Source organism: Podarcis erhardii (assembly GCF_964252035.2).
Source record: "Podarcis erhardii genome assembly, chromosome: 9".
In the NCBI taxonomy this organism is placed as follows: Eukaryota; Metazoa; Chordata; class Lepidosauria; order Squamata; family Lacertidae; genus Podarcis; species Podarcis erhardii.
The window spans coordinates 6029822-6054084 of record NC_138512.1 but is presented as its reverse complement, the minus strand read 5'-3'; the positions used below and the strand labels follow the sequence as shown (position 1 = coordinate 6054084).

Genomic DNA, 24263 nt, shown 5'->3' with positions numbered 1-24263 from the left:
GATGATGGGAACTGTAGTCCCAAAACATCTGGAGGGCCGAGTTTGCCTATGCCTGCCCTAGGGCCACCTGTAGGGTTGTAGGGGCTACCATGTCTCCAATTTCATGCACTTAGTGAAAAAGAAAAAAAGAATGGCTGTTTTGCTTTCTCAATGCAAATGAGGTCCAGATTAGGTCTATACTAGAGGAAGATCGGAAACGACTAAACAACAACAACAGAGGAAGATCCAGATCAATGAATCAGGGCCCAAATTAGAAGATTGGGGGGGCGTGTCTTGCACAGCTGTAATTTAAGTGCTACAATTGTTTCCATAGACACTACAGTAGTAGTTTTTGGCACAGGGTTCGAACACTTCATTTACATACAGAAACCTCAGGTTTAATCTTAAAACAACTGAATTCAAAAAAGGTTCAGGAAGCAGACCCTGTCTGCCCTTGACCCTGGAGAGCAACTACTAGCTAGTGCTGACTTCTGAGTAATACTGAACTATTATACTTGCTATAAGGCAGCTTCGTATGTTCCAGATTACTCTTATGTTTTCAGGTTCCTTCTCCCCTGAAAACCAACCTATTAAGACATCGTAACTGTTGGCTGTAGCAGGCTGATGCTTTGGCACAATATGAAGCAACATCAAGGCACAATATGAAGCCACCTTAAATGTCAACCTCTTCAGGTTTTCCTGTATCAAATTCCAATTGTAGACCAAAATCTGGTTGACTTTCTACTCTAGTTTTAACTCTTAAAACAATCAAATTCCAATAAAATATGAAAATATATTTTTTTTAAAAAAACCAACAACCCCAAACAGGAGTGTTAATCCAGAATAGTCAGAACTATTGTTGGATGACTGTTGCTAGGCTTAAATTCACACAACTGGCAGAACAGTTCCCTCACAGAACAGGAAACTGGACTTCTCTAACCACTTTCTTGGGAGTAAGCCCCACTGAGTTAATAGAATTCAATAGATTACTTCTGAGTGGATCATGATTTAGACTGCACCGTATCTCATGCTTTCACACCATACTGAATGATCAACCAAATCAAAGCGTGCCTCACGTTCACATATCCCATGTGGTAAGGCATAAGTTCCTTCAAGTGATTTGTTGCAAGCATGAAAAGTCTTCCCATTATCCCTGAAGCTTAATCTGAAATATTTATGTAAAGAATATAAAATATGCTTCTTGTAAACAGAGCCAGAATCATAATTATGCAAAAAACAAACAAACAAAAAACTGGTTACCTTAGATACATACTACCTTAACTACACAATCTTTTGCACATGAAGGTACGAACATGATGTGTTTCAGATTACTGCCCCCCATAGCTAACCGTAGGATATACCTGTACACACTTTTCCAGCTTGCAGCTTAAGCCTTTGGTTTAAAGAAACTCTTGCCCTTGGCAACCTGTTAAGACTCAGGTTTTGGCATCAATATACAAAACATACAGATCTACTTGAGCTCAATAGCTAAGTATCAAGGAAATGTTGTATATGTAGGTCCTGCTTTCCAAACACCGTGTATTACCAGGAAATCATTTGCAAACATTTGCATAACGAGCTGATGATTTCCATTATTTCCTACGGGAACATTTATAATCTGTGATTTGTCCAGTCTCTGCCCCCCACGGGCTTTTTCCAGAAATGGCTGCAGCCAACCAGCAAAACACAAGGAAGGAAGTGGGCAAACTCTGGCTGTTTGTATATCTGAATCAGCTGTTTTGAGGTTTGGGCATAATTCTTTGTGTTTGGATAACTGAATTTGCAGATAACGAGTGTTGTCTGCTTCAAATCTGGCAGACAAATCAACAGTAAATATATTATTTAGAAAATGTATTTCAAGGATAGCATACTTTGCATGTGTGTGTGCGCACGTAAAGACAAAACACATTCAACAAAATTTATGCAGCATGTCTAGTGCAAGTCTGTAGATATTGTTTCATTTCCTTCTTTAAACACTTTCTGCCAAAGCAAACAACCCTTTCCCACCACTGTGCGCACTCTTGCAGAACAGGAAATGTATCTGAGCATTTTTTATGGCAAAGGTATTGTTTGCTGAAAGGCAGTAGCTGACGTTTCTCTCCAGGGCTCTTTGCCACAGTGCAGCAGAAATAACATGTGCTCAAAATCTGAGCCCTTCATCATATGCAAAGGCCGGAGGTGCCACAAAATGTTTCTTAGCTCAGCCGCCTAAGGGCCTGATTTCCAATGTTTCTCGGAAAATGGTACCCAGAGTTGCTTGTTACTCTTTCCTTTGCTTTTGAATGTATCCAAGGAGAACGAAGGGGAGGAGGAACGAAAAGGCACAGACCGTGAAACAAACTTCAGCTCCTGCCAGCCAGTATACTGGAAAGAAAGGAAGGAGAAAAACAGCATTTAAGAATATTGTTAATCCGGAAAAAGCAAGAACTTTCCTAAAGTGGCCTCCACAAAACAGTTTGTACCAAACTGAGTGAGAAGAGCTCTGCCATTCCCAGAAGATGCAGCTTTTCCTCACCAGAATTAAATATTACCTGGACTGGAATTTTCAAACTGAAAGCAGAACCCGCTGCTCCTATCCAACGATATCAACAGACTGGCAGTAGCCAGGCCCCAATTAAAAAATAACCACATTTGCCCAAGACGGCAGGTGTCAGAAAATGCTCCAGGAACTCTGCCATGAGGAAAGCCTCATGGATGGGAAAGGGGCGAGGATGTGACTCAGCTCCACAAACGTTTTGCTGCAGGTCTGTTTGCTTTTCTGTGCCTGGCGCAAGCTATAGGGAAGCTCCTGTGAGGTATCTGGGGTTCAAAACTCTGCTTCTCTCTAGTCAGCAAGTGCTATAGGAAGGTCAGTTCTTGGGGGAGCCTCAAATGCCGCCTTTTCCAATACAGAGCTAGTTTGAGTCAAAGCACACACATAAACATCTACAGCAAGCCCACAGTGAGATAAAAACCTTACATTTTCCCCTCAGAATTTCCCTGGAAGAATACCCAAATTGATTTTTAAAGCTCCTAAGTTCAAAAAGCATTTGGAGACTGGACTTTGACCAGCAGCATTTCCCCTTTAAAAAAGCTCTTATCCAAAAGATGCTTCTTAAACCTAATGGTGGGAAGGGAAGGTTGAGTGAGAGGGCTGAAGAGTCCTCACAACAAACAAAAACTGGAGCAAGGGCAAAGCGACCTGCAACAACCTGAAGGCAGGCATTTTTCTAGTTTTAGACGTTAGAAGGGAGAGGGAGAGATGCAAGTTTCTAATTTTAGCTGGCTGCCAAGACTATCTTGTGATGCAAATTACAAACAAAATGTGGGGCGCATGGATGCGCTTCTCTGTATCACAGCCACGCTTCGTAGTATCGAGGAAAATGCATGTTGCTATTGCAACCTTTCCTAACAAAAGAATGAAAACAGGAATTCTACCATAGCTGAAACACTTTCCATGATATGCAGGGCGAGGTTCAATTTTCTCCCTGGATGCTGACAAGGGTGCATGTGAGCACATGCATACATGCACAATTACCTGTTGCTGACACAATTGGTCCAAAAGCTCTTGCGAGGGCCCCCAGACTCCTTAAGATTCCCATTACGGTTCCCTTTTGGCTGGCTAACCCTATGAAAGAAAGAACCATCATCAGTTTTTGACTTCTTGGCTTTCCCTACCAAGGCAAAAACACTTAGAGCCCAGCACTATAAAACATCTGAGAAATAAAATGATAAAGGATTGGGTCTTTAAGAGGGAAGCGTGCATCCTTATGCCGAGGCCCTGGTTAGGAAGACCAGATCCACTGCCTCCTGAGATTTATTGAGGCTGGAACTATGCATTGGTCAGCAGACCCAGATTTGAGAGCTCAAGCAAAACGGCTGCAAAGTAGTGGAGTCAAGGAAGGAGTTATATAGCAGGGAGGTAGCAGGACTATCTGTGCATTTGCCATGATGTCTCAGACTAAAAAGCTGCTGTAGTTCATCTACTTCTTACATTTAGACAGCTGTCCATTGACGACAATGCCCCGGATGCATTACAAACAAAAGAAAAACTTTTGTTGCATCAGAAACCCCAGCTACTGAGCAACACTTTCAACATAACCCAACTCCTTCAGTTATTCAAATAATGAGAACAAGTTTGCACTGTCAAACCTAGTGAGCATTCTAACTATCTCCATTTCATTCTTGTCCTTTTAATCTTGTATTTTTAGGTGCAACTGGACTAATAGTGTTAGAAGTTCTTCTCAACTTTGCCTTTATGAGAAACAAGGAGAGTTGTTCAGGCAAGTTTGCCACCAGCATGTAAGGCCTAAATCCCACAATCTTGAGTGTACTTCACTGCTAAAACTTGGCATCAAAACTATATTTCCATGTGAGGCTCCCTGAGGTATATTTTATTCGCCAGTTAACCGGCAGAGGAATGTTGAGCAAGTCCCTGGGTTAGAGCACAGAGTTTCTACTTAGCCATTCTTGGTCATTCCTACCATTACTTTGAACTGAATGTCATTATCTTCCCTTGTGCACATACAACACGTGAAAATAGGGCAATAATTTCCACCTGTAAAAATGCATTATTTTATTTAGAGATCATTTTGTGGGCTCTAGTGTCAGGTATCTGTAGTCGATAGCACCATATAGGAATAAGCAGTCTATAAAAACTTGACATGACCCAGTCAGTAATTAGCCATTTGAAGTCCCACATTTCTTAATGGGAGAGTTAAACAGATCCTTCACTTATTTCCATGAAAATTAATGGTATTTTGAGTGCTTGCATGTGTCTGAACCACAGCTACTGGCCTCACTGCGTGCTGTACAAAACAGAGCAGGAGCCAACGCCAAGTGGAATCATTTTCCAATTCTGTGTTTAATCTGTCTCCAACTATGAGGCAAAAGAATCTGACAGCAGCCTGGCTGTAAAGATTCAACACACAGTTAAAAGAGCAAGCAGAAAACTCCTTAGAGAAGGGCTCTGCCCATTACAACAGTAAACAGCCACGTACCATAGCCAGACACCACCGTAGACAAACAAGGAACAACCGTAGCAGCAGCTGGAAGTAATTTAAGAACAGGTTAGAAAATGATTAAACAAGTGAGAATGCAAATGTGTTAACAATGGATGGCAGGAGGAGAAGGTTTAATTCTGCATGGGCTATGATTCAGTTCCCAGTAGGAAACAAGATTCCATAGCCAAAACAGCAGGATCGAATCCCTGCTCATCACTTGAATGGGGATTAAACCCTATGCAAAAGTGCCATTTGAAGTGGTTCTCATACACACGCTGCACAAAGAGGCTTTTGCAAAGGCTTTAAAACAGCTCCTCCACTCCTGTCTGCTCATACAGGAGCACAGAGACTGTCTTAATTAAAGCAGTTTGCCAAACTGCTCTCTGAATCAGCTTCCCCCACCCCCTTTAAACATTGCTGGAGTGATGAATTCAGAATTTAAGTCCTAATGACAATTTAGGGTGAGGGTTTTTTTTTCCTGAAAGTGCTGGTCAGGCAGATGCTAGTCATACCAAAAACTATCCCTTAGTTCAGGCACCCCCAAACACGGCCCTCCAGATGTTTTGGGACTACAACTCCCATCATCCCTAGCTAGCAGGACCAGTGGTCAGGGATGATGGGAATTGTAGTCCCAAAAACATCTGGAGGGCCGAGTCTGGGGGTGCCTGCCTTAGTTGATCATGCTGGTAGATCCTGAATTGAATAAATGCCTTCCAGGAGCCTCAGGAGAAAACAGAAATGCCCATACTGTGACTTTCTGTCTGCAAGCCTCCCGGAGGGCATTCTAATTCTTGCTCTTTTTCAGGACTGGCACCATGGAATCACAGAATTGTCCAATTGGAAGGGACCCTGAGGGTCATCCAGTCTAACCCCCTGTGATCCAGGAAATGGGAGGTGGCTGGTCCTTCAGGCTTCTGCCTTTAAATGAACACGGGGAGGAGTTTGTTGGGGCACTTCCCGTGCTCAAAGCTTCCCCTCAGCAATGTCTTTTCACAGGCCTTTCTGTATTTGCAGCAAGGGACAGAGGGGCTCCTCAAGCTTTCCAGGCTGATCAATGAGGTCAGCACATCCCCTTCCTCTGGAGAAAAAGTCAAAGATGAGGATCCAGAGGAAGGAGCCATCAAAAGGGGATGGAATCCCTTCCAGTCAGAGAACAGAAATTTGCAGTAAGGCCTTTCTTTTGGAAAATACCTTGCTGGTCTTTTGCAGAGCTTTGCAGTATTTGCAATTCAGGGATTAAGTTGCAAAGGAAAGACTGGTCCATCTCCTCAGCAGTCAGTTGGGAAACTGAGCACCCTCTAGGTTCAAGAGTCCTTGCCTTAACTCTTGGGTAGGCAAACTAAGGCCCGGGGGCTGGATCCAGCTCAATTGCCTTCTAAATCTGGCCTATGGACAGTCCGGGAATCAGCGTGTTTTTACCTGAGTAGAATGTGTCATTTTATTTAAAATGCATCTGTGGGTTATTTGTGGGGCATAGGAATTCGTTCATTTCTATTTTTTTTCAAAATATAGTCCGGCCCTCCACAAGGTCTGAGGGACAGTGGACCGGCCCCCTGCTGAAAAAGTATGCTGACCCCTGATTGGACAGCCTGGACTATGCAACTTTCTTCTGCCTGTAGATGTCTATTTTGTATTTAAATAGCAGTCGGGGACATCACATTTCTTTTTTGGAAAAGCATTCTAAGCCAGGATTATTGACAATTTAGATATCCTCTTCAGCTCCTAGAAGGAGGCTGGAAAGATCAACCATAAGCTGAGGCAACACAAGTTAATGAAGTGTTTAAACATCACCATGGCAACTTCTATAATGTCATTAGCATTAAAATAAACTCGAAACGACATCTCCTTCAAGATTGATAAGCAACAAAGGCAGTTTGGAAACCGAAATCCATTCTGCATTAATGAACTCAAGAAATCTATGGAGCCAATTTCGCTTTGCTTTAGTGCCTGAAAAGATTTGTTTGAGAAGCTCACCAAAGGAGTAAAACAACAGCCCAGTGCCCAGGAGGATCATATTAGAACTCCAGCCAACAAAAAGGAAACCAAGAGCCGAGACCATTATTGCCTGTCGAAAACAAAAGGGGGCAAAGTGAGAAATGGTTTTACAGTACACAAACTCTAGTGAAAACCCAAAGCTTCTTCTCCTGGGCCTGCCCTACTCTGAGAGCAATTGGGCTCCCGCTCTCTCTTCTGCTTCAACTATTGAGATGCTGGCATCTGCTCACCTTGAAACAGCCCTGGCTGGCTCCCTGGAACATGGCAACATTTGGATGAGTCAATGGGGGAGTCAATGCCCACCCTCGTCTTTTCCCTTCTCCTTTCTCGCCCGCCCCTGCCTGCCACAAAAGCCCCTTGCACTGAGGAATTCAAGAGCTTTCCTGCCTTAAGGGGAGGGAAAACCAAAGAGCTATGTAGTAGGGGTGATTCCATGACAATGTCAACCTACAGACCCATTTTTCATTTTCATATATAGTTAACGTGCTCTATATCATTTCAAAGATAACTTCCTCAAGTTTAACAGTTTTTCAAAATGGCATTTTACATGTGAGTAAAATGACCAGAAGTGTGACATGCAAGATGACTCAGAATTTCTCTAGGTTTTTTTTTTTAGAGAATAGGATAATGAGCCTTTATTTTATTGGTTTTCTTTTCTCGTTTGGCGAACTGACAAGAAATTTTATGCTAGGAACAAAATAGTTGATTTGGAATGATTTGTTTGATGGTGGAATTGGCCACCATCACCACCAGAAACTGCACTTTAAAGACCATTTTATATCCACTTCATAGCCCCAAAGCCAGTCTCTCTGTCTCTCTCTCTCTCTCCCTCCCTCTCTCTCTCTCTCTCTCTCCTTATTATGGTCTACTGAACACTGACCTTCTCCAACATGAACAAATGCTTTGTGTACTCTCTCACAAAAGGAAGGAGAGAAATCAACAGGATATATTACAAGTTAAATGACAGAAGACACGTTTCCTGAAAATTCTTCAAGTATGCATGAAGCAAAAGAAAGTACAAGAAAGACTACTTCAAATGGAAAACAAGCCCCACCCTTTTTACACTCTTCACTTCGTTTCCTGGCTCAATCTGGCGAGTGTAACCTCCTTGGATCACAGCCATCGTAATCCCAATGAAGAAAAACATCTTCCCTTGTTCCAGACTAAGAGAAAACAGGAAAAAGTTATTTTCTTCTCCATGTTCAAACTCCCAAAATTAACATGGCTGGCAGCTGTTATATTTTAAGGAATATATACTGTGGATATTTGGGCATGTTCCCTAACTAACCAATTTAGTAGTTCTGACACAGCCCTCTTAGGGGCAAAGTAGTTTAGCTTGATTTGCAATTATGTTTGTGTTAGTAGTAGTTAGTTCTACCCAGTCAGTAACTAGAAGAAACTTTGACATAAAGCATTCAATCTCCCCTCTACAGGAGGCTTCTACAATTATTACAGGAACATACAGGGATGTTGGAGGGGTGGCCCAGGGGGTCCAATTCCTAGGACTTTGCCAGCATACCACAGTTCTTTTGCCCTTCTTCTCCTTTTTAATCTTAAATATATTAGGATAGTCAGCCGCCCTGCAAGGTGTACTGCTGCTACGTCACACACCTGGCCAACCAGACACCATCTTAATTTCTCAGGGGCATTTCTACATATAAATGAGCAAATGCAAATTTATGTCATGGGCCGAGTCCTTTGAGTACCTGGCAACAGCTATGTGTTGCCAGGGGAGGTGGATGAAATCTGACTCCATTCACATTTTTATAATGAAAAACATTTAAGTGTCTGGGCAACTCTTGATCATTACAAACCAAATTGCTTCTCAGGAATGACCTCTGGTCACCAAAACACCTCCACATTCAGAAATGAAAAGCTGCCCCCGGCTTCTGGTGTCCCTGCAAAAGGGAAGGCTTCTTGGGCAGCCTTACCATTAACAAGACGGAATCAGTTACCAACAATGAATCCTAAAAGACTAAGCTCTCAAAAATCATACACTAATGAGGACAGTCTGGGAATATTCTTGTCTTTGGGAGGGGGTTACGTTTGTATGTTCATATGTTTGTTGACAGTTGTTAAAATTTGCAAAAATCAATTAAAAAATTGTAATCATATGATAGAAACAGAGGGAAACAAAAGATATGAGAGAACCAGTGTTAGCACTGGGCAGCTGCCAGGCTCATGTTCCCCAGCAGGGCCCATGAGCACCAGCAGCTGCCTGGGCCCCCCCCCTCCTGCCCCGCCAGGAGTGGACTTATCTGGGATCAGGGCCTGTGTTGGGAAAGTGCCTGCCATGTTATAATTTAACACAATGCATGATGCAGTGTTGCACTAGCACACTGTAGGGAATTGGAGAGGCAGGCAGCCTCCCAGACTTAGCTTCCACATACATCTGGGTCTGCAGCAGATCACCTTGACAGGAGATCCCCAGACCTGGAGAATGCTGTCTCTACGTTCCAAAAGAGCGCAAGCATGAGTTCGAATCCCTGCTCAGTCATGAAACTTGGTGACTGGCCTTTGGAAGCAACTCTCTCAGCCTAACAGAGGTGCAGAGAGGCTAAATCAGGCACAGGCAAACTCGGCCCTCCAGATGTTTTTTTGAGACTACAATTCCCATCATCCCTGACCACTGGTCCTGTTAGCTAGGGATGATGGGAGTTGTAGTCCCAAAACATCTGGAGGGCCAAATTTGCCTACGCCTGAGCTAAATTGTCAGACATATCCTTGATGGAACAGCATGATTCAAATGTATCAAGGAAATAGGTAAGTAAAATGGTTATAGGAATGTTCACTCATATGAGAGAGGGCTGCCAGTTGAGTTTCCACTTTGGGTGATTTACGCAAGCTAACGGGAGAAATATTTCCAGAGAAAATGGCCTGCAGCACTAGATGAGTTTCCTCAACCAGAGCCTACATTATGGGGGTAGATTGGAGTGGGAATGACTTATACTGTAATTAAACACAGAGGTCATCTGAGTAAACACCATGACAGAACTTGGTTTATACTGATGTCTCGTGAGGCTCACTATTTTGACAAATAAAATAAATATCATGCAAAATACCTGCTGAATTGGAAGTGCTGATGGACAAGAAAACTCAGAGTGTATTCCAGACCAGAAAACAGGAAAAGATACAGGAAATACACCAGGCCTAGGATCCTGAGATCTGTTACAAAACACCACCATCAAATTCCATTCTTAAGAACAAGTACAAAAGTAAACATACCAACAGAATGGCCATACCAATAGAATCAAGACCTTCAAAAAAGCAGCTCTAGACTTTGCAAATCTCAGGTGGGGCTCTGGCTCCAGTTGTGGAAGACTGAAAGCTGTTACAACACACAAATCCAGTGCAGAGGGTAGGAGCAAACAGTTCTTGCAATGGAAGCAGGCAGGCAGTTGGGGTCTGTACTGGAGTAATACAGTGGTGCCCCGCAAGACGAACGCCTCGCAAGACGGAAAACCCGCTAGACAAAAGGGTTTTCCGTTTTGGAGGCGCTTCACAAAACGAATTTCCCTATGGGCTTGCTTCGCAAGACGAAAATGTCTTGCAAGTTCCTGCGGGGGTTTTTCCCCTCTTTTCCCCCTTTTCCTAAGCCCTAAGCCGCTTATCAGCTCATCCGCTAAAAGCTGCTAAGCTGCTAATAGCGCTAATCCGCTAAGCTGTCAATGGGCTTGCTTCGCAAGACGAAAAAACCGCTATACGAAGAGCCTCACGGAATGGATTAATTTCGTCTTGCGAGGCACCACTGTACACAGTTTCCAGCCCCTTCCTCCTCTGCCCCCTTGCTGACCTTTCCATGCCTTAGGTCATCTCTGCTGGCCCACTGGGACAGGCACCTGGGACAGGCACCCAATGCGTTTTGACTATACGTGATTTTGGTGTCATGCGCTATCCCCGGAACAGATAGGTAGCCGTGTTGGTCTGCCATAGTCAAAACAAAACAAATTCCTTCCAGTAGCACCTTAAAGACCAACTAAGTCAGTTCTTGGTATGAGCTTTCGTGTGCATGCACACTTCTTCAGATACACTGAAACAGAAGTTTCCAGACCCTTCTATATAGTGAGAAGGTGGGGAAACTTCTGTTTCAGTGTATCTGAAGAAGTGTGCATGCACACGAAAGCTCATACCAAGAACTGACTTAGTTGGTCTTTAAGGTGCTACTGGAAGGAATTTGTTTTGTTTTATCCCCGGAACGTAACCCCTGCGTAAGGGGATATTAATTGGATGCTGTACCTTGATATGTGTTAGAAGTGGCATAAATATGTTTTAAACAAATACATTTTAAAAGATGGTGAGATAAAATGCTACAGTACTTGACTAATCCTACTATGCAGGTGTGGTAAGAAAAATACCGGTGTGATTACTAGTTCAGAGTAAATGTGCCTTTTACTGGGATTGTGTTGTGTGTGTATGTGTTTTTTAAAAACCTATTTCTATTGCACTCCATGTTTCATTCCGCATGTCCGAGAGTAGATATTCATGTTACTAACAGAAGCTGATGCACGCAGAGGCCTTACGCACTCAAAGCATATCTCTGCAATCATTCTTTCATGCTATGTGCTGCATAAACTCAAGCCAGTTTCCTCACTGGGAGGACTGCCAAATCTCAAGCAAAAGTGCAGATATGCAAATATATTCAGGAAAGGGCTAAGCCTCGTTGTGAAGAAAGACAACACAACGTTTTGCAACATCAGGGTAGGCGCAAAGGAGAAAAAGGTAGTGGATTTTGACATGCACAGGCAACTTCATAATAAAAGGAAGAACAAAAAGCTCAAGGACTTGCTCTCTTTCGAAGAGGTTTCCATATTTTGGCTGACGGCAGAGAACTGGAACAGAGCCCAAGGACTAATCAGGCCAGCTGCTGACTGGAATCCCGACATAATGGAGGACACCTAACAAAACAAGGAGAAGGAAAGAAAGAATTGAGTCTCAAGGCGATGACTGAGCCGCTTTGCATGCCACACAAAACCAGGACTTTAGTGCTACCTGCATGAGCAAGACCAGGCGTAGGCAACCTAAGGCCCAGGGGCCAGATGTGGCTCCATCGCCTTCTCAATCCGGCCCGTGGATGGTCTGGAAATCAGCGTGTTTTTACATGAGGAGAATGTGTCCTTTTATTTAAAATGCATCTCTGGGTTCTTTGTGGGGCATAGGAATTCGTTAATTTTTTCTCTCTTCAAAATATAGTCCTTCCCACCACATGGTCTGAGGGACAGTGGACTGGCCCACGGCTGAAAAAGGTTGCTGACTCCTGAGCAAGACCGACACTTCCACCCCATGTTGCTGCAAAAGCAGACTGTGGGATTCTGCGCTGGCTGGAAATCTTAGGAGCCAAATTTTGAAAGTCCTGGGTTGTACAGGTATAAATAAAAGGAAATTTATCTAACACATAGAGAGTATTGGGAAAGAGAGAAGGTTGCCTCATACTAATTGAGAGCTATATAGGGACGAATTTAGATAACCAGTTTCGTTTCATTTATTCCTTGGTATTCTATTATGCTATATAATTCTTGTTATCATTTATTGTTTTGAATGTACTGGTTAATGAAACAATAAAAAGATTTTTTTAAAAGCTTGGGTCTTAAAACAATTTTTACTTTTAAATTTTATTTTATGTCCTTCAATAGTTTTCCACTTTGGGACAACCCCACCAATGGTGCAGAAAGCCTCATTTTTATTTTTATTTTCAAAAATCTCTCTTCCATTTTGTCCTGGTTTATATATCTAGTTTGTGAAGGTATAACATTTGATATTTATTTTAACACATTTTTCTTCTAGAATTGCATAGACCAAATCAAAATTTTATCTGTTACGCACATTGTTCTCAATTCAGTTGGTGATCTCAGACAACTATTTCCCAATTCTGCTTGTAAAATGACACTATAGCTACATCCAGTTATTTTCATCATATGTAGAGGAACAACATAGCAAGGGAGAGAGACTCTTCCAGCTTCCACATGCTACCCAGGAGATCTGAAACAAACAACTATACATGCAGAGTTGTCTGGGCCTCCGGTGCAATTCTGAGTCCACTGAGCCCAATAGGAGGGACTTATGTCAAAGTATCCATGCACAAAATTGTGCTATAAAGCAGGTTTAAGGAGTCTTTAGGGTACAATGTTATACCCTCTTACCTGGGAATAAGCCCCACTGGATTTGAGGGACTTGTTCCAGAGTGGACCATGTAAATGTGCTGTTAATATCCCAGATTCAGGGGTTGTGGTGGCTGAGAGATTCCAGATTCAAATGACTACACTTCTCTAGCAATGGTTTTTTGGAATTAGTCCAGCTTTACTTTTCCTGTATCTACACCAGGGCTGACAAAATGTCAGAGCAGCAAAGGGTCCCTCGGCAAATGAAGGTGCATAGTGACCCAAGGTCAACCAACTTTGGCACCTGAAGCAGAAAAATCCCACAGTCCTCTCTCTCCCTCCCTGACAGTGTGCAATACACCATCCATCGGGCAGCTGCTTCACTTTGCTAATGGTTAGAGCTGCCGCCCACCATCTGACACCCCACAAACACACACTCACACACAGCCACTTCCAAGGCCTAAACTATGTTTGTTAATCATTTCTCTCAACGTGTGCCTTTTCTGTCCAGAATTAAAGTAGCATGACACTTGATAATTTCTTAGCACTAAAAAGCCAAGTAGCTCAAGGCAGCTCTTGGAAGGATCAAGATTAATGAAAAAACTATCTTAAGCATTTGCAAAATTAATGGAGAACCATTAAAATCGTATTTGCTACTTTGCCTTTAGTGACTTGGACCACTTAACCCAGTCCGCCTTTTCCATCCATATCCCATGCTCCAACTAGGGCAATAAAGACAGCATTATGTGGTGGTTTGGCTGCTAGACTAGAACTTGGGAGACCAGAGTTTGGATCCCTTCTCTGCCATGAAACTCATGGGGTGACCATGGGCTCTCTCTTAGCCTAACCTATCTCAAGTTTTGTTGTGATGATTAAATGGGAAGGGGGAGGGGACTGTACTCTTTGGAGGGGAGATGGGACTTGAATGCAGTAAATAAATTCTGCCCTTGAGGACTATGTGTTCTTCTGCAATTCTTGAGCAATTCCACTTAATGGAACGTAAGGAGGATAACTTGCCACTGAACTGCTTCCCTCACTTGCCAATAACAAGCCTACATGGAGCTCTAGACCTGTTTTGAAAATATAGAGCAGAGTGAGACAATTTATTTGGGCCAGATTCTGCTTAAAAATGGAGGCACTGGTTTCCTGATGTTCTGTTAAGAACAAGATGGTGACTATCTGTCTCTAGAACATGTTACCCGTTTTTCTTTGGGGAGTGTCTCTGGCAACAACATGAAGACGAAAGCCAAGTCAATCACTGCAAACATGACAGCAAACATAGCAGACCGAACATAGAAGATTTCTCCCTTCTCTTTTTCCATGGAGAGGTATGCTCCAAGCATAGGCCCAAAGGTAAAGCCCAGGGAGAAAGCAACGCCAATCATTGCCTAGGGAAACAAGGGTAATACTTATTTAGTAACATTTCTCTCCTCCTTCAACTCTAATAGAGCTTCCAGAGCAGCAAATACGGAGATGTACTATTTGAAACATAGATACCCATAATTACACATTCATTTTTCTCGATAATAACTTAATGTTTTGTTACCAATACCAGTTAAACTTTTGATTGCACTAGCCATAGGCCATGGCATCATTCAGAAGGAGAACAAAACACAACAACAGCAATAACCATAAAAATCATTGGGCACAGACATACAATAAAACCACGGTCACGGCTACTAAAATTGTTTGTTGCATTAAATAGAACAGAATAGCAGAAGATTCTCAGGTAAGATGTGCCAAATTAAATATCCGAATCCCCTTTGCAGTTGACCGCTATTTTGTCTAGTTCCTTCCTCTTGATCTTCTTAGCCGCCAGCGCACAGAGAGCGACTTTATAAGTAACAAAGTCCTCGGTGTCGCTCAGTAACCATTTCACCCTTTCCACCCTATTCAAATGTGTTCCATTCGTAAACAGGGGTTTTATAAATCGGTCTCTTGGGTCGATATATAATGGGCACTGCAATAAATAATGGAACAGGTCCTCGATGCAGGGTTATCCGCACAGACAGAGTCTCTCTTCGTAACGTACTTTGCCGTACCGTCCACCCAACACCGCCGAGGGCATCAATTGGAATCGTAGTTCTGTAAAAGCGATTCTTAGTATGGCAAGTGGGAGCTTCATCAGGTGCCTGGCTCAGGCATGCTCCGTTTTGATAAGCAGGAACCATGGTGAGCTCTTGGTAGAAGCCATCATGGTTAGATCCCTTTCTGCATCGGACCTAAAGAGACAGTCTCTTAAGTGCCTCTTAGCCTTCCAGCATTTGGTCTGTTCCCATTCTGTGTAAGACAGGGATGTCCAACAGGTCGATCGGGATCGACTGGTCGATCCCCGGGAGGTTGCAGTCGATCGCTGTTGATCAAGGGCTCATTTTCCTTTGCTTTTGCCCAAGAGCCCCCAGCCCCCTTCCCCTTGCCTGTATTTTCTCCTGATATCTGTAACGGAAGATGGAGAGTGACTAATCCCCTCCCCCCTTAAAAGCCCCCCCCAAAAGGAACCCCCCCCAAAACGGGCTTAAAATGGGGCATATCCCCTCCCTAAACAAAGTTCAACAACTTTGAGCTGAACCCCTAAAAAGGGGGGTAGATAACTGTCAGATTTTAATTCTGAAAGTAGATCGCAGTCCCTCGGGAGTTGGCCACCCTGGTGTAAGACATAGCGGGGCATCTCTCCTTCGAAAGAGATTGAAGTCTTTTCACATAATTTAGGCACAGGTAATCAATTCTAGCCTGCATTGTTGTCTTCTTCAGCACGAAGAAGAGCAGCTGGGGTCCCGTTGGGGAGCAAGAGCACTTTCCTGAGAAATTTGCACTTAATATTTTGTTGGTTTCATTGGGGAAAGTATGCACTTTGCACAAATGCAACACATATTAAGATGTTTTAAGTTGTACTGATAAAGCTTATACAGTGGTAGCTCGGGTTAAGTACTTAATTCGTTCCGGAGGTCCGTTCTTAACTTGAAACTGTTCTTAACCTGAGGTACCACTTTAGCTAATGGGGCCTCCTGCTGCCACCGCGCCACTGCTGCGTGATTTCTGTTCTCATCCTGAAGCAAAGTTCTTAACCCGAGGTACTATTTCTGGGTTAGCGGAGTCTGTAACCTGAAGCGTATGTAACCTGAAGCGTCTGTAACCTGAGGTACCACTGTATATTGTGTAAGCTGTCTGGAGAGCATAGGCGCCAGCTCCTTAGGGCTGAAGACACTTCAGCCCCCTCAACATCGTTTAGCAGGGGGCTCAGCTCCCCTAATATTGGGGGAGCGGAGGAGGCCAAGTGCCAAGCTAGGCCCAGTTTCAGGGCTGCCACCATGGCCACTACCTGTGCCTCCCCATACTCCCCTCGCACAGTCCCCAAACTTGCTCCAGAGGGTTGGGGCAAAACTCCAGAACACATTTAGGCAGAGGGAGAAGAGAGGCACGGCGTTCCGTTGTGCAGGCAGAAGTCCTTGCACTGCATTGGATACCACCTGGAATGAAGTTTAAGCCGAAATCAGGTTGGACTGCGACTGGAGAATTCTAACCACCACCACCCCTTGAGATTCTGGGGAAAATGGCACCTAACATTCCTAGCCTAGTATTGGGCAAACAAAAGAGGGGAATGGCCATGTTCATGTCACTGTTGCATCTCATCGAATCCCACTCTGTATGCGGAACACATTCACGTCCATGTGGCTGATCAAAAATTAAACAGCAAAGATCCTGATCAAAGGCTCACACCAGGCCGTTAACTCACCATGCCTTTGCTTCGAGCTTTTGGACTTTGCAAGTCAGCAATTATTGCAGTGGAGAGGCTGACATTCCCTTTGCTTATTCCGCCGAGAATTCTGGAGAAAATGAATAGCTCAAAGCTCCTGGAAATGGCCCACAAGGAATACGATGCTATCATACCAATCTACAGAAATAAGAAGGTACATACGTGATGAAAATAATGGTATTTAGAAAGCACAAGAAAATGTAAGCACTCCGCCTTGGACCTACAGCATTACACAGGGGAAGCTAAACTGAACCTAAACTAAAAAATGCGGGGGGGGGGGACCTCATGTTTTCTCAAAAGAATACTGTTATTGGATTCTTTATTGAACCCAGTTTGGGAAGCTAAAGAGAAATTCCAGGTTACTTATTCAGAATAAAAGTTTGATGAGGAAAAAACCCCTAGTACAATTACTGGCCTTGTGCAGACCAATTCATAAGCACATAAAAGCAGTATTGAAGAGAATTTTCACACATATTGGGGTTGTCCAAGCTTGTGTATTCAGCAATCTTCAAGCAGCAGAAATCATGGTTATCTAAAACATGCTTATCTGATACTGCAAATAATTGCTGCTTTTTCAGATGGCATGGAAACTTTTCTCTTCTAGCCTAAAGGCAAGGCGATACACAGCTGTTTATTGTAAGATGGAATCAACAGCACTGCCAGGCTGAAGGGAGCCCAGGAAAAGATGCCTTTGAGAGCTGCCACCCCCCTGCCCTTTGGATCACTCACTCATTCTACCCCCAATACTTGCTCTCATCCCCATCTCCTTCCTTCCTGCTACTTGATAAATTAGTCATTTTCTTCATTTCATTAAAAGGAATCAGGAAAGTTGCTATGTACTGGGGGGGGGTGCACGTGAGCGCTTGTGTGTGAACAAATATATTCCTTCTCCTTTCTTTAAATTAAGAGTAAAGCACAGATTCTTGTCGCATGTGCAGAGGGCTGCAGCGAGGAGGAGAAGATGATGAGGTCTTGTAGGATTCTGCCCCATAAATAAATATGGTTATAAATTTGGGGCAGGGGAGTAGGCTGTAAGCAAAAACCCTCTTAACCCCCGGATCCAGCAAGTGTGGAAATACAAGCCAGGCTGGCTTCCCATTGAGCTGAGAGCCTGGGAGATGGGCCATAAAGAGAACAAAGGAAGGGGCTCTGTGTGAGATGGCAAATGGGTGGGGCCTCCTCTCCCAAGTCGCAGTTAGATAGAAGCACAAACCCAGCAGAGAGTTTTGGAGTGATGTGAGCTAGAAGCAAGGCAGCAAACTGGAGGGAGAGTCACAGCAATGTCTGATTTATGTTTGAATACAAAGCTGGGGTGTTAATGGTGTAGACACCCCTCTCCATACCCATGGTAGGCTCAGGTTGTGTATGCACACACACCATATCCCATAAAGACCCCAGAGCCTCCCCTGTACCTCATCCTGAAGGAAACACAATCCCTGGTTATGCGCTTGGAACCCCTGGAATCTCGCATTGCTCGGAGATTAGGATGGCGTGCAACACTGCTGTCAGAAGTGGGATTCATGTTCCCTGAAGAACCTGTGAGCAAGAATCTGAGCCGAAATGGAGGAACGGCAGCATTCCTGGAGCAGCAAAGCCAGCAATGGATGGAGCCGCAAAACCAGTGGTTCAACTGACAGCTGCAAGCAGAGTGTGTGAGAAGCCTCAGTGGAGAGGAAAGCGTGACTCCACGCGAGGTGAGGGCCCTGCCGGTTGAAATGCTACAGGGGGTTGAAAGCGACCCGGGAACCCTGCTGGAAGAGCCCCGCTGGAAGAGCCCCGCGGAAGAGATCCAGAGTGTGGATGGGCAGCTGAGGGGCTTGGACTTTGAAGAGATGCAGTCGGTAGCCGAGGACAAAACCTTGGAGAAGGGTGAGGTGGCTGGAGCTGAGGAGCTGCTGCTGACAGATTTCTCCACTTGTGGAAGAGAGTAATGGGAGGTGCATGTGAACGTGCAAGAACAGCCGGTGCCAGAGGAAATGGTGATGTGTTCCTCAGTGGAGGAGAACACGTAGGAAAAGCTCAAGGCCTGTGTGTGTGCACCAGAGGAGCAGCCAGCTCATGCTGAATTGGGTGAGTTTTAAAAAACAACTATGATTTTGCCCCACTTATTACTTGTGCAAATCAACCGTGCAAGATGAATTCAGCCTGACCAGAACTAATCCAGAAAATGTAATGGTTTGACTCACACAACACCCAGTGCATAATGGAAAAGGGCTGCCTGGGTTTAGCCAGGGTTACTTAGATCATGTAACTGATCTACACTGCACATTCTTTAGTCCCGTCAACAGACATACCACAGTCAACAACATGATCGGCCGTCTCCCAAAGTAATCAGACGTAGCACCAGTAAGTGGAGAGGAGAAGAACTGAAGGATGGAAAATATGGAGCCAATCAGACCTGCAAAATATGGAAAATTAAAATGCAATATGGATCTGCCAACATCAAGGTCAATCCTTCACAGCCATGTTCACATGTGAGCCATACCACACATTACATTTTGAAGGCTGCCATGGATACTAAACATTTTGGGCCGTTGTCCTCAGGACCCACCTGAAAGCATCAGGAAGTATTTCCCATACATTATTAAGATGGCTTAATTGCATTTAATGCCAGATTTATATGGTCCTGCGCTTCATGCAAACTGTGAGCAAACCTAAGAGTCCTATATTGAAACTTCATTCATACCTCCAAATAAGACACTGTTGTATTTCCTTTCAGAAGGCACTTGAGCCACTTCACTGAACCAGTCCACCCCGTGCTGCAGCGTCATGTAGAAACTATCCTGTGGAAGAAAATATGCAAGGGAGGCATAAGTTCAGGGGAGCTATTCAGGGAGGACAGAGGAGCAACCATAGTCAGCCTGAGAGCTGCCCACCACGTGCAATTATTCCACAATTATTTTTTCTAGTTCTTGTCATGTGCAAAAAGTAACCACAACCAATGTTTTTAGAAACACTTGCTTTAATAGACAGAAAGCCTGAACTGCCCTCAGACCTTAGCAGGCTCTGTAACATTTGGACTATCATTTAACATCTTAGTGGCTCAGAGACAGAAAAGCCACCGGAAAGAAAGAGAATAGCTTAACCACCCTCTCACACTCTCTCCGTTATTTATGCCACATCACAAGGGGAAGAAGGAACTAGTCATGTTCTGCTTTTACTAATCCTATGCTTCACATCCAATCAGAGTAATATAAGGGCTTCCTGCATTGCCTTCCTACAGCCAGCAACATGGAGTGAAGAACAAAACTAACCGTCACAAGTCTGAAATCTCCCCACTGTAAGATAACAAGAGCAGCTTAAAAAAATAATTAAGAGTTAATATTTGCAGTATTACCGTACCAGTTTAGAGTTACATCAAAACCTGTCTTAAGTTTTCACCTAAGACACAGATGTGCTAGATCACTTACTATGAATTCTAAACATTTATTGTTGCCTGAAAAGTTGTTGTTGTTAAGCAGTAACACATGCTCCATGTGTGTTGCTGGTTCACTCAGATACCAAAACACTGAACCCAAACATTTCAAATTGCCCAGAGGTTATATAGAGGCATTGTCTGGTTTAGGCATCTGCATACAGTGGTACCTCGGGTTAAGTAATTAATTCGTTCCGGAGGTCCGTTCTTAACCTGAAACTGTTCTTAACCTGAAGCACCACTTTAGCTAATAGGGCCTCCTGTTGCCGCCGCGCCGCCGGAGCCCAATTTCTGTTCTCACCCTGAAGCAAAGTTCTTAACCCGAGGTAATATTTCTGGGTTAGCGGAGTCTGTAACCTGAAGCGTATGTAACCCAAGGTACCACTGTATACAGAAGATAGGATGTTTGGCACACCAAAATTCCAGGTGGACCACTTTGGCACCTGGACTAAAGTGGTACATTATTGTTAGAGCACACTCTCTACAGAGATGTGAGTTTCAAGCACTGCCATAGCACAATCATGCCATGGTGGCATCCCATCATATTTCACATGTTTATCGCGAGTGTTTTGGGTAAATGTGGCTTAGGTCTTACTCACATTATTATTGCTGTAATGGTCAAGAATTGAAGGAAGCAGAGGCAGGATGAGGGTGAAACCCAACAGGTCTATGAGGAGTGCGATAAAAACAATGGTGATCACACGAGTAGAGCCCTCCTCAGTTCCCCGGGACTCCTTGAGAGGCCTCCTGCTCTCTTGACTTTTCCCCAGTGACATTGTCTCAGGGATCCTGCTCTGAAATACAAAGGGTGGGGGGCGGTGGGGGAAGGGGAGGAAATGGATAACTTGCTGACTCATTCTCCCTTAATTGAAATTTTACTGCAATTAAAAAAAAAAAGGTAGGAGGTAGTTTCCCTTATTTATTTCCTTCTCCTGATTTACCCAATTGTGGATTGGTGACTCCATTTAAATCTCCCAGTACAGTGGTGCCCCGCAAGACGAAAAGAATCCGTTCCGCAATTCTCTTCGTCTAGCGGTTTTTTCGTCTTGCGAAGCAAGCCCATTGACGGATTAGCGGATTAGCGCTATTAGCGGTTTAGCGGCTTTTAGCGGATCAGCTGATAAGCGGCTTAGCAGCTTAGGAAAAGGGCGAAAAAAGGGGGGGAAACCCGCAGGAACTCGCAAGACATTTTCGTCTTGCGAAGCAAGCCCATAGGGAAATTCGTTTTGCGAAGCGCCTCCAAAACGGAAAACCCTTTCGTCTAGCGGGTTTTCCGTCTTGCGAGGCGTTCGTCTTGCGGGGCACCACTGTAATATTATTTTTCCTTCCAAATATTCCAACATCTTTTTTTCCAATCTTCTTGAAGAACTCCTTTTTATTCTGCTTAGGTGCATAGACTCCTGTTACATAAATTATTTCCCGTTGGTGTTTTAAGTATTAACAATCTACCATCTGGGTCTGTATATAGTAGTTCTGGCTCTAGGCAGGGTTTAACAAACTACCACTCCTCTTTTTTTACCTTAACCACAAAAATTCCAAATAAACACACAGGCATTAATATTTAATATATTTGTTACAACAGCATCAAAAATATCAATGCCTAAAATGAAACTAGCTTACAGCTCCAATTCCCATTGTTGGGCTGGAACAAAATGCCATTAATTTACAACGCAGCACCATGATCTTTCATTAATCAGGTGCTCTTCGAAGATGATCCTTTAGCAATCAAATAAGGTCTGATGTTGAATACAGATGACTTTTAACTGCCGCAGGAAGAACAGTGAACTCTCATCTGTATTTTAATAGGGGGTTAAAAGTATGCAAGCTGTACAGTATTCTTTAGGGCAGTGATGGCCAAACTTGGCTCTCCAGCTGTTTTGGGACTACAACTCCATCACCACTGCTTTAGGGTAAAACTCTGCAGTGTCCACAGAGCTGGAACGGCCACACTCTGTCTTCTCAGAGGCCACTGTGCTCTAGTGAGGACTGAAATGGACACTCTGAGAGGAGGCTTTGTAGTAAGAGAGGCACCATCTAGCTGTAAAAGTTAAAATAGTTACAGAACAGACTTCCCTGGACAAGGTTATCAGCTGCAGAAAACTGATAAATGAGTGTGTTCTATCAGAAAGCAGATTGACAGAATGCACGTGAGACAGAAATTCAAAAGTATTAAGGATATGAAGCATACTCCATATTATCACTTTTTCCATATGTACAAATGAAGCTGCAAAAATGCATATTGTTCAAGGCATTTCTCACCGCATCCCCTTTCATGGTCTGCTGTGGTCTCACACTTGTAGCAGCCGCTGCCCTGAAGTGTTCATTATCATCTGGTGGTACTGCTTAATGGTTTGGTTTTCTGTGGAATTTCTGAAATTGGTAAAAATGTCGGGGGGGGGGGGGAGTTCGACAACTTTACTGGATGGATGTTCACTTTTTGAATTATGGCAACCCGAGCTTTTATGGCTGCATTTTTTAACACTGATACATTGTTTGGTTGCAGCTGCAATTACGTGTATGTGGGTTTTTTTTAAAAGCCACATTATAAGGAGGGTTGCTAATTTTCGAAAAGAAACCAAATAATGTATTTAACAGTGCCAAGTAATTTCGCAGTACGATTTCAATCTCTAGCATCAACTATCAGAGGCTGGACGCGGGGAATTGGCCCAAGAGGCTGCTTCCAGGGGCGGGAGCAGGACTGGAATGCAAAGACGGGGGACCCTTCGGCAGGGGCGGAACCGGGGGGGGGGGGAGAAGGGCGGAAGCTGCCCCCCAAATCAATACCCCCAAAATCAATCTGAGGCTCTGCCTCGCTAACACAATTCCTCCCCTCTCGCTCCCGGAGGGTGGGCTCAGTGGCGTAGCTGGGGGGTGCAGGGGGGGCCGGCCGCACCGGGCGCAACATCTGGGGGTTAGGGTTAGGGGGCGCAAATTACTTGCCTTGTCCCGGGTGCTGACAACCCACGCTACGCCACTGGGTGGGCTATGCCCAGTGGCATAGCGTGGGGGGTGCAGGGGGGGCCCGGCTGCACCGGGCGCAACATCTGGGGGTTAGGGTTAGGGGGCGCAAATCCACGGGTTGGGGGGCGCACATCCATGGGTTAGGGGGCGCAAATTACTTGCCTTGCCCTGGGTGCTGACAAGCCACGCTACGCCACTGGGTGGGCTATGCCCAGTGGCATAGCGTGGGGGGTGCAGGGGGGGCCCGGCTGCACCGGGCGCAACATCTGGGGGTTAGGGTTAGGGGGCGCGAATCCACGGGTTGGGGGGCGCACATCCATGGGTTAGGGGGCGCAAATTACTTGCCTTGCCCCGGGTGCTGACAAACCACGCTACGCCACTGGGTGGGCTATGCCCAGTGGCGTAGCGTGGGGGGTGCAGGGGGGGGCGGCTGCACCGGGCGCAACATCTGGGGGTTAGGGTTAGGAGGCGCAAATCCACGGGTTGGGGGGCGCACATCCATGGGTTAGGGGGCGCAAATTACTTGCCTTGCCTCGGGTGCTGACAAACCACGCTACGCCACTGGGTGGGCTATGCCCAGTGGCATAGCGTGGGGGGTGCAGGGGGGGCCGGCTGCACCGGGCGCAACATCTGGGGGTTAGGGTTAGGGGGCGCAAATCCACGGGTTGGGGGGCGCACATCCACGGGTTAGGGGGCGCAAATTACTTGCCTTGCCCCGGGTGCTGACAAGCCACGCTACGCCACTGGGTGGGCTATGCCCGCGCCTGGGGCTGGCCGAGAGCAGCGGGGCGGAGGGAGCCTTCTTGGCCCGAGGGGGCGGCGTCGAAGGCGGCAGCCCTCGCGCCCCCGCGCCCTTCCCCCGAGCTCCCCCGGACCCGGCGAGAGAAGCGCCCGGGGCGCGAGCGAAGGGGACCCGCGCGCTGCACCCGCAAGCCCACCTGCCCGGAGAAGCGCGGGGACCCGGCCGGGCGGAGCGACGAGGCGCGGGCGTCCGGGGTCCTGGGTGGCGCCGCGGCTTTTCCTGCCGCTTCCTCTTCCGGGCTGGGGCCTCTCCCGGCGCCTCCAAGGCCGCAGCAAGTGGA

General features: G+C 45.2%; 1 protein-coding gene across 3 annotated transcripts; it reads right to left on the bottom strand.

Annotated features, from left to right (window-relative positions):
* Positions 1 to 786: 786 nt before the first annotated feature.
* Positions 787 to 24263, bottom strand: MFSD10 (major facilitator superfamily domain containing 10). Of its 3 annotated transcripts, none has more exons than XM_081876046.1 (14): positions 24120 to 24263; positions 22480 to 22590; positions 20820 to 21014; positions 19492 to 19588; positions 19100 to 19203; positions 16785 to 16943; positions 14251 to 14439; positions 11743 to 11851; positions 10019 to 10121; positions 8011 to 8119; positions 6936 to 7026; positions 4959 to 5006; positions 3497 to 3586; positions 787 to 2343 (listed from the first exon to the last, which is right to left on the bottom strand). In XM_081876046.1, the coding sequence occupies exons 2-14, from the start codon at positions 22492 to 22494 to the stop codon at positions 2240 to 2242; spliced, it is 1413 nt and encodes a 470-aa protein (XP_081732172.1). In that variant the 5' UTR covers positions 22495 to 22590; positions 24120 to 24263; the 3' UTR covers positions 787 to 2239. The 3 variants fall into 3 exon arrangements, with proteins under 3 accessions (XP_081732172.1, XP_081732173.1, XP_081732174.1); XM_081876047.1 differs by having other exon boundaries at positions 22480 to 22579; positions 24120 to 24246; XM_081876048.1 differs by lacking the exon at positions 24120 to 24263 and having other exon boundaries at positions 20820 to 21009.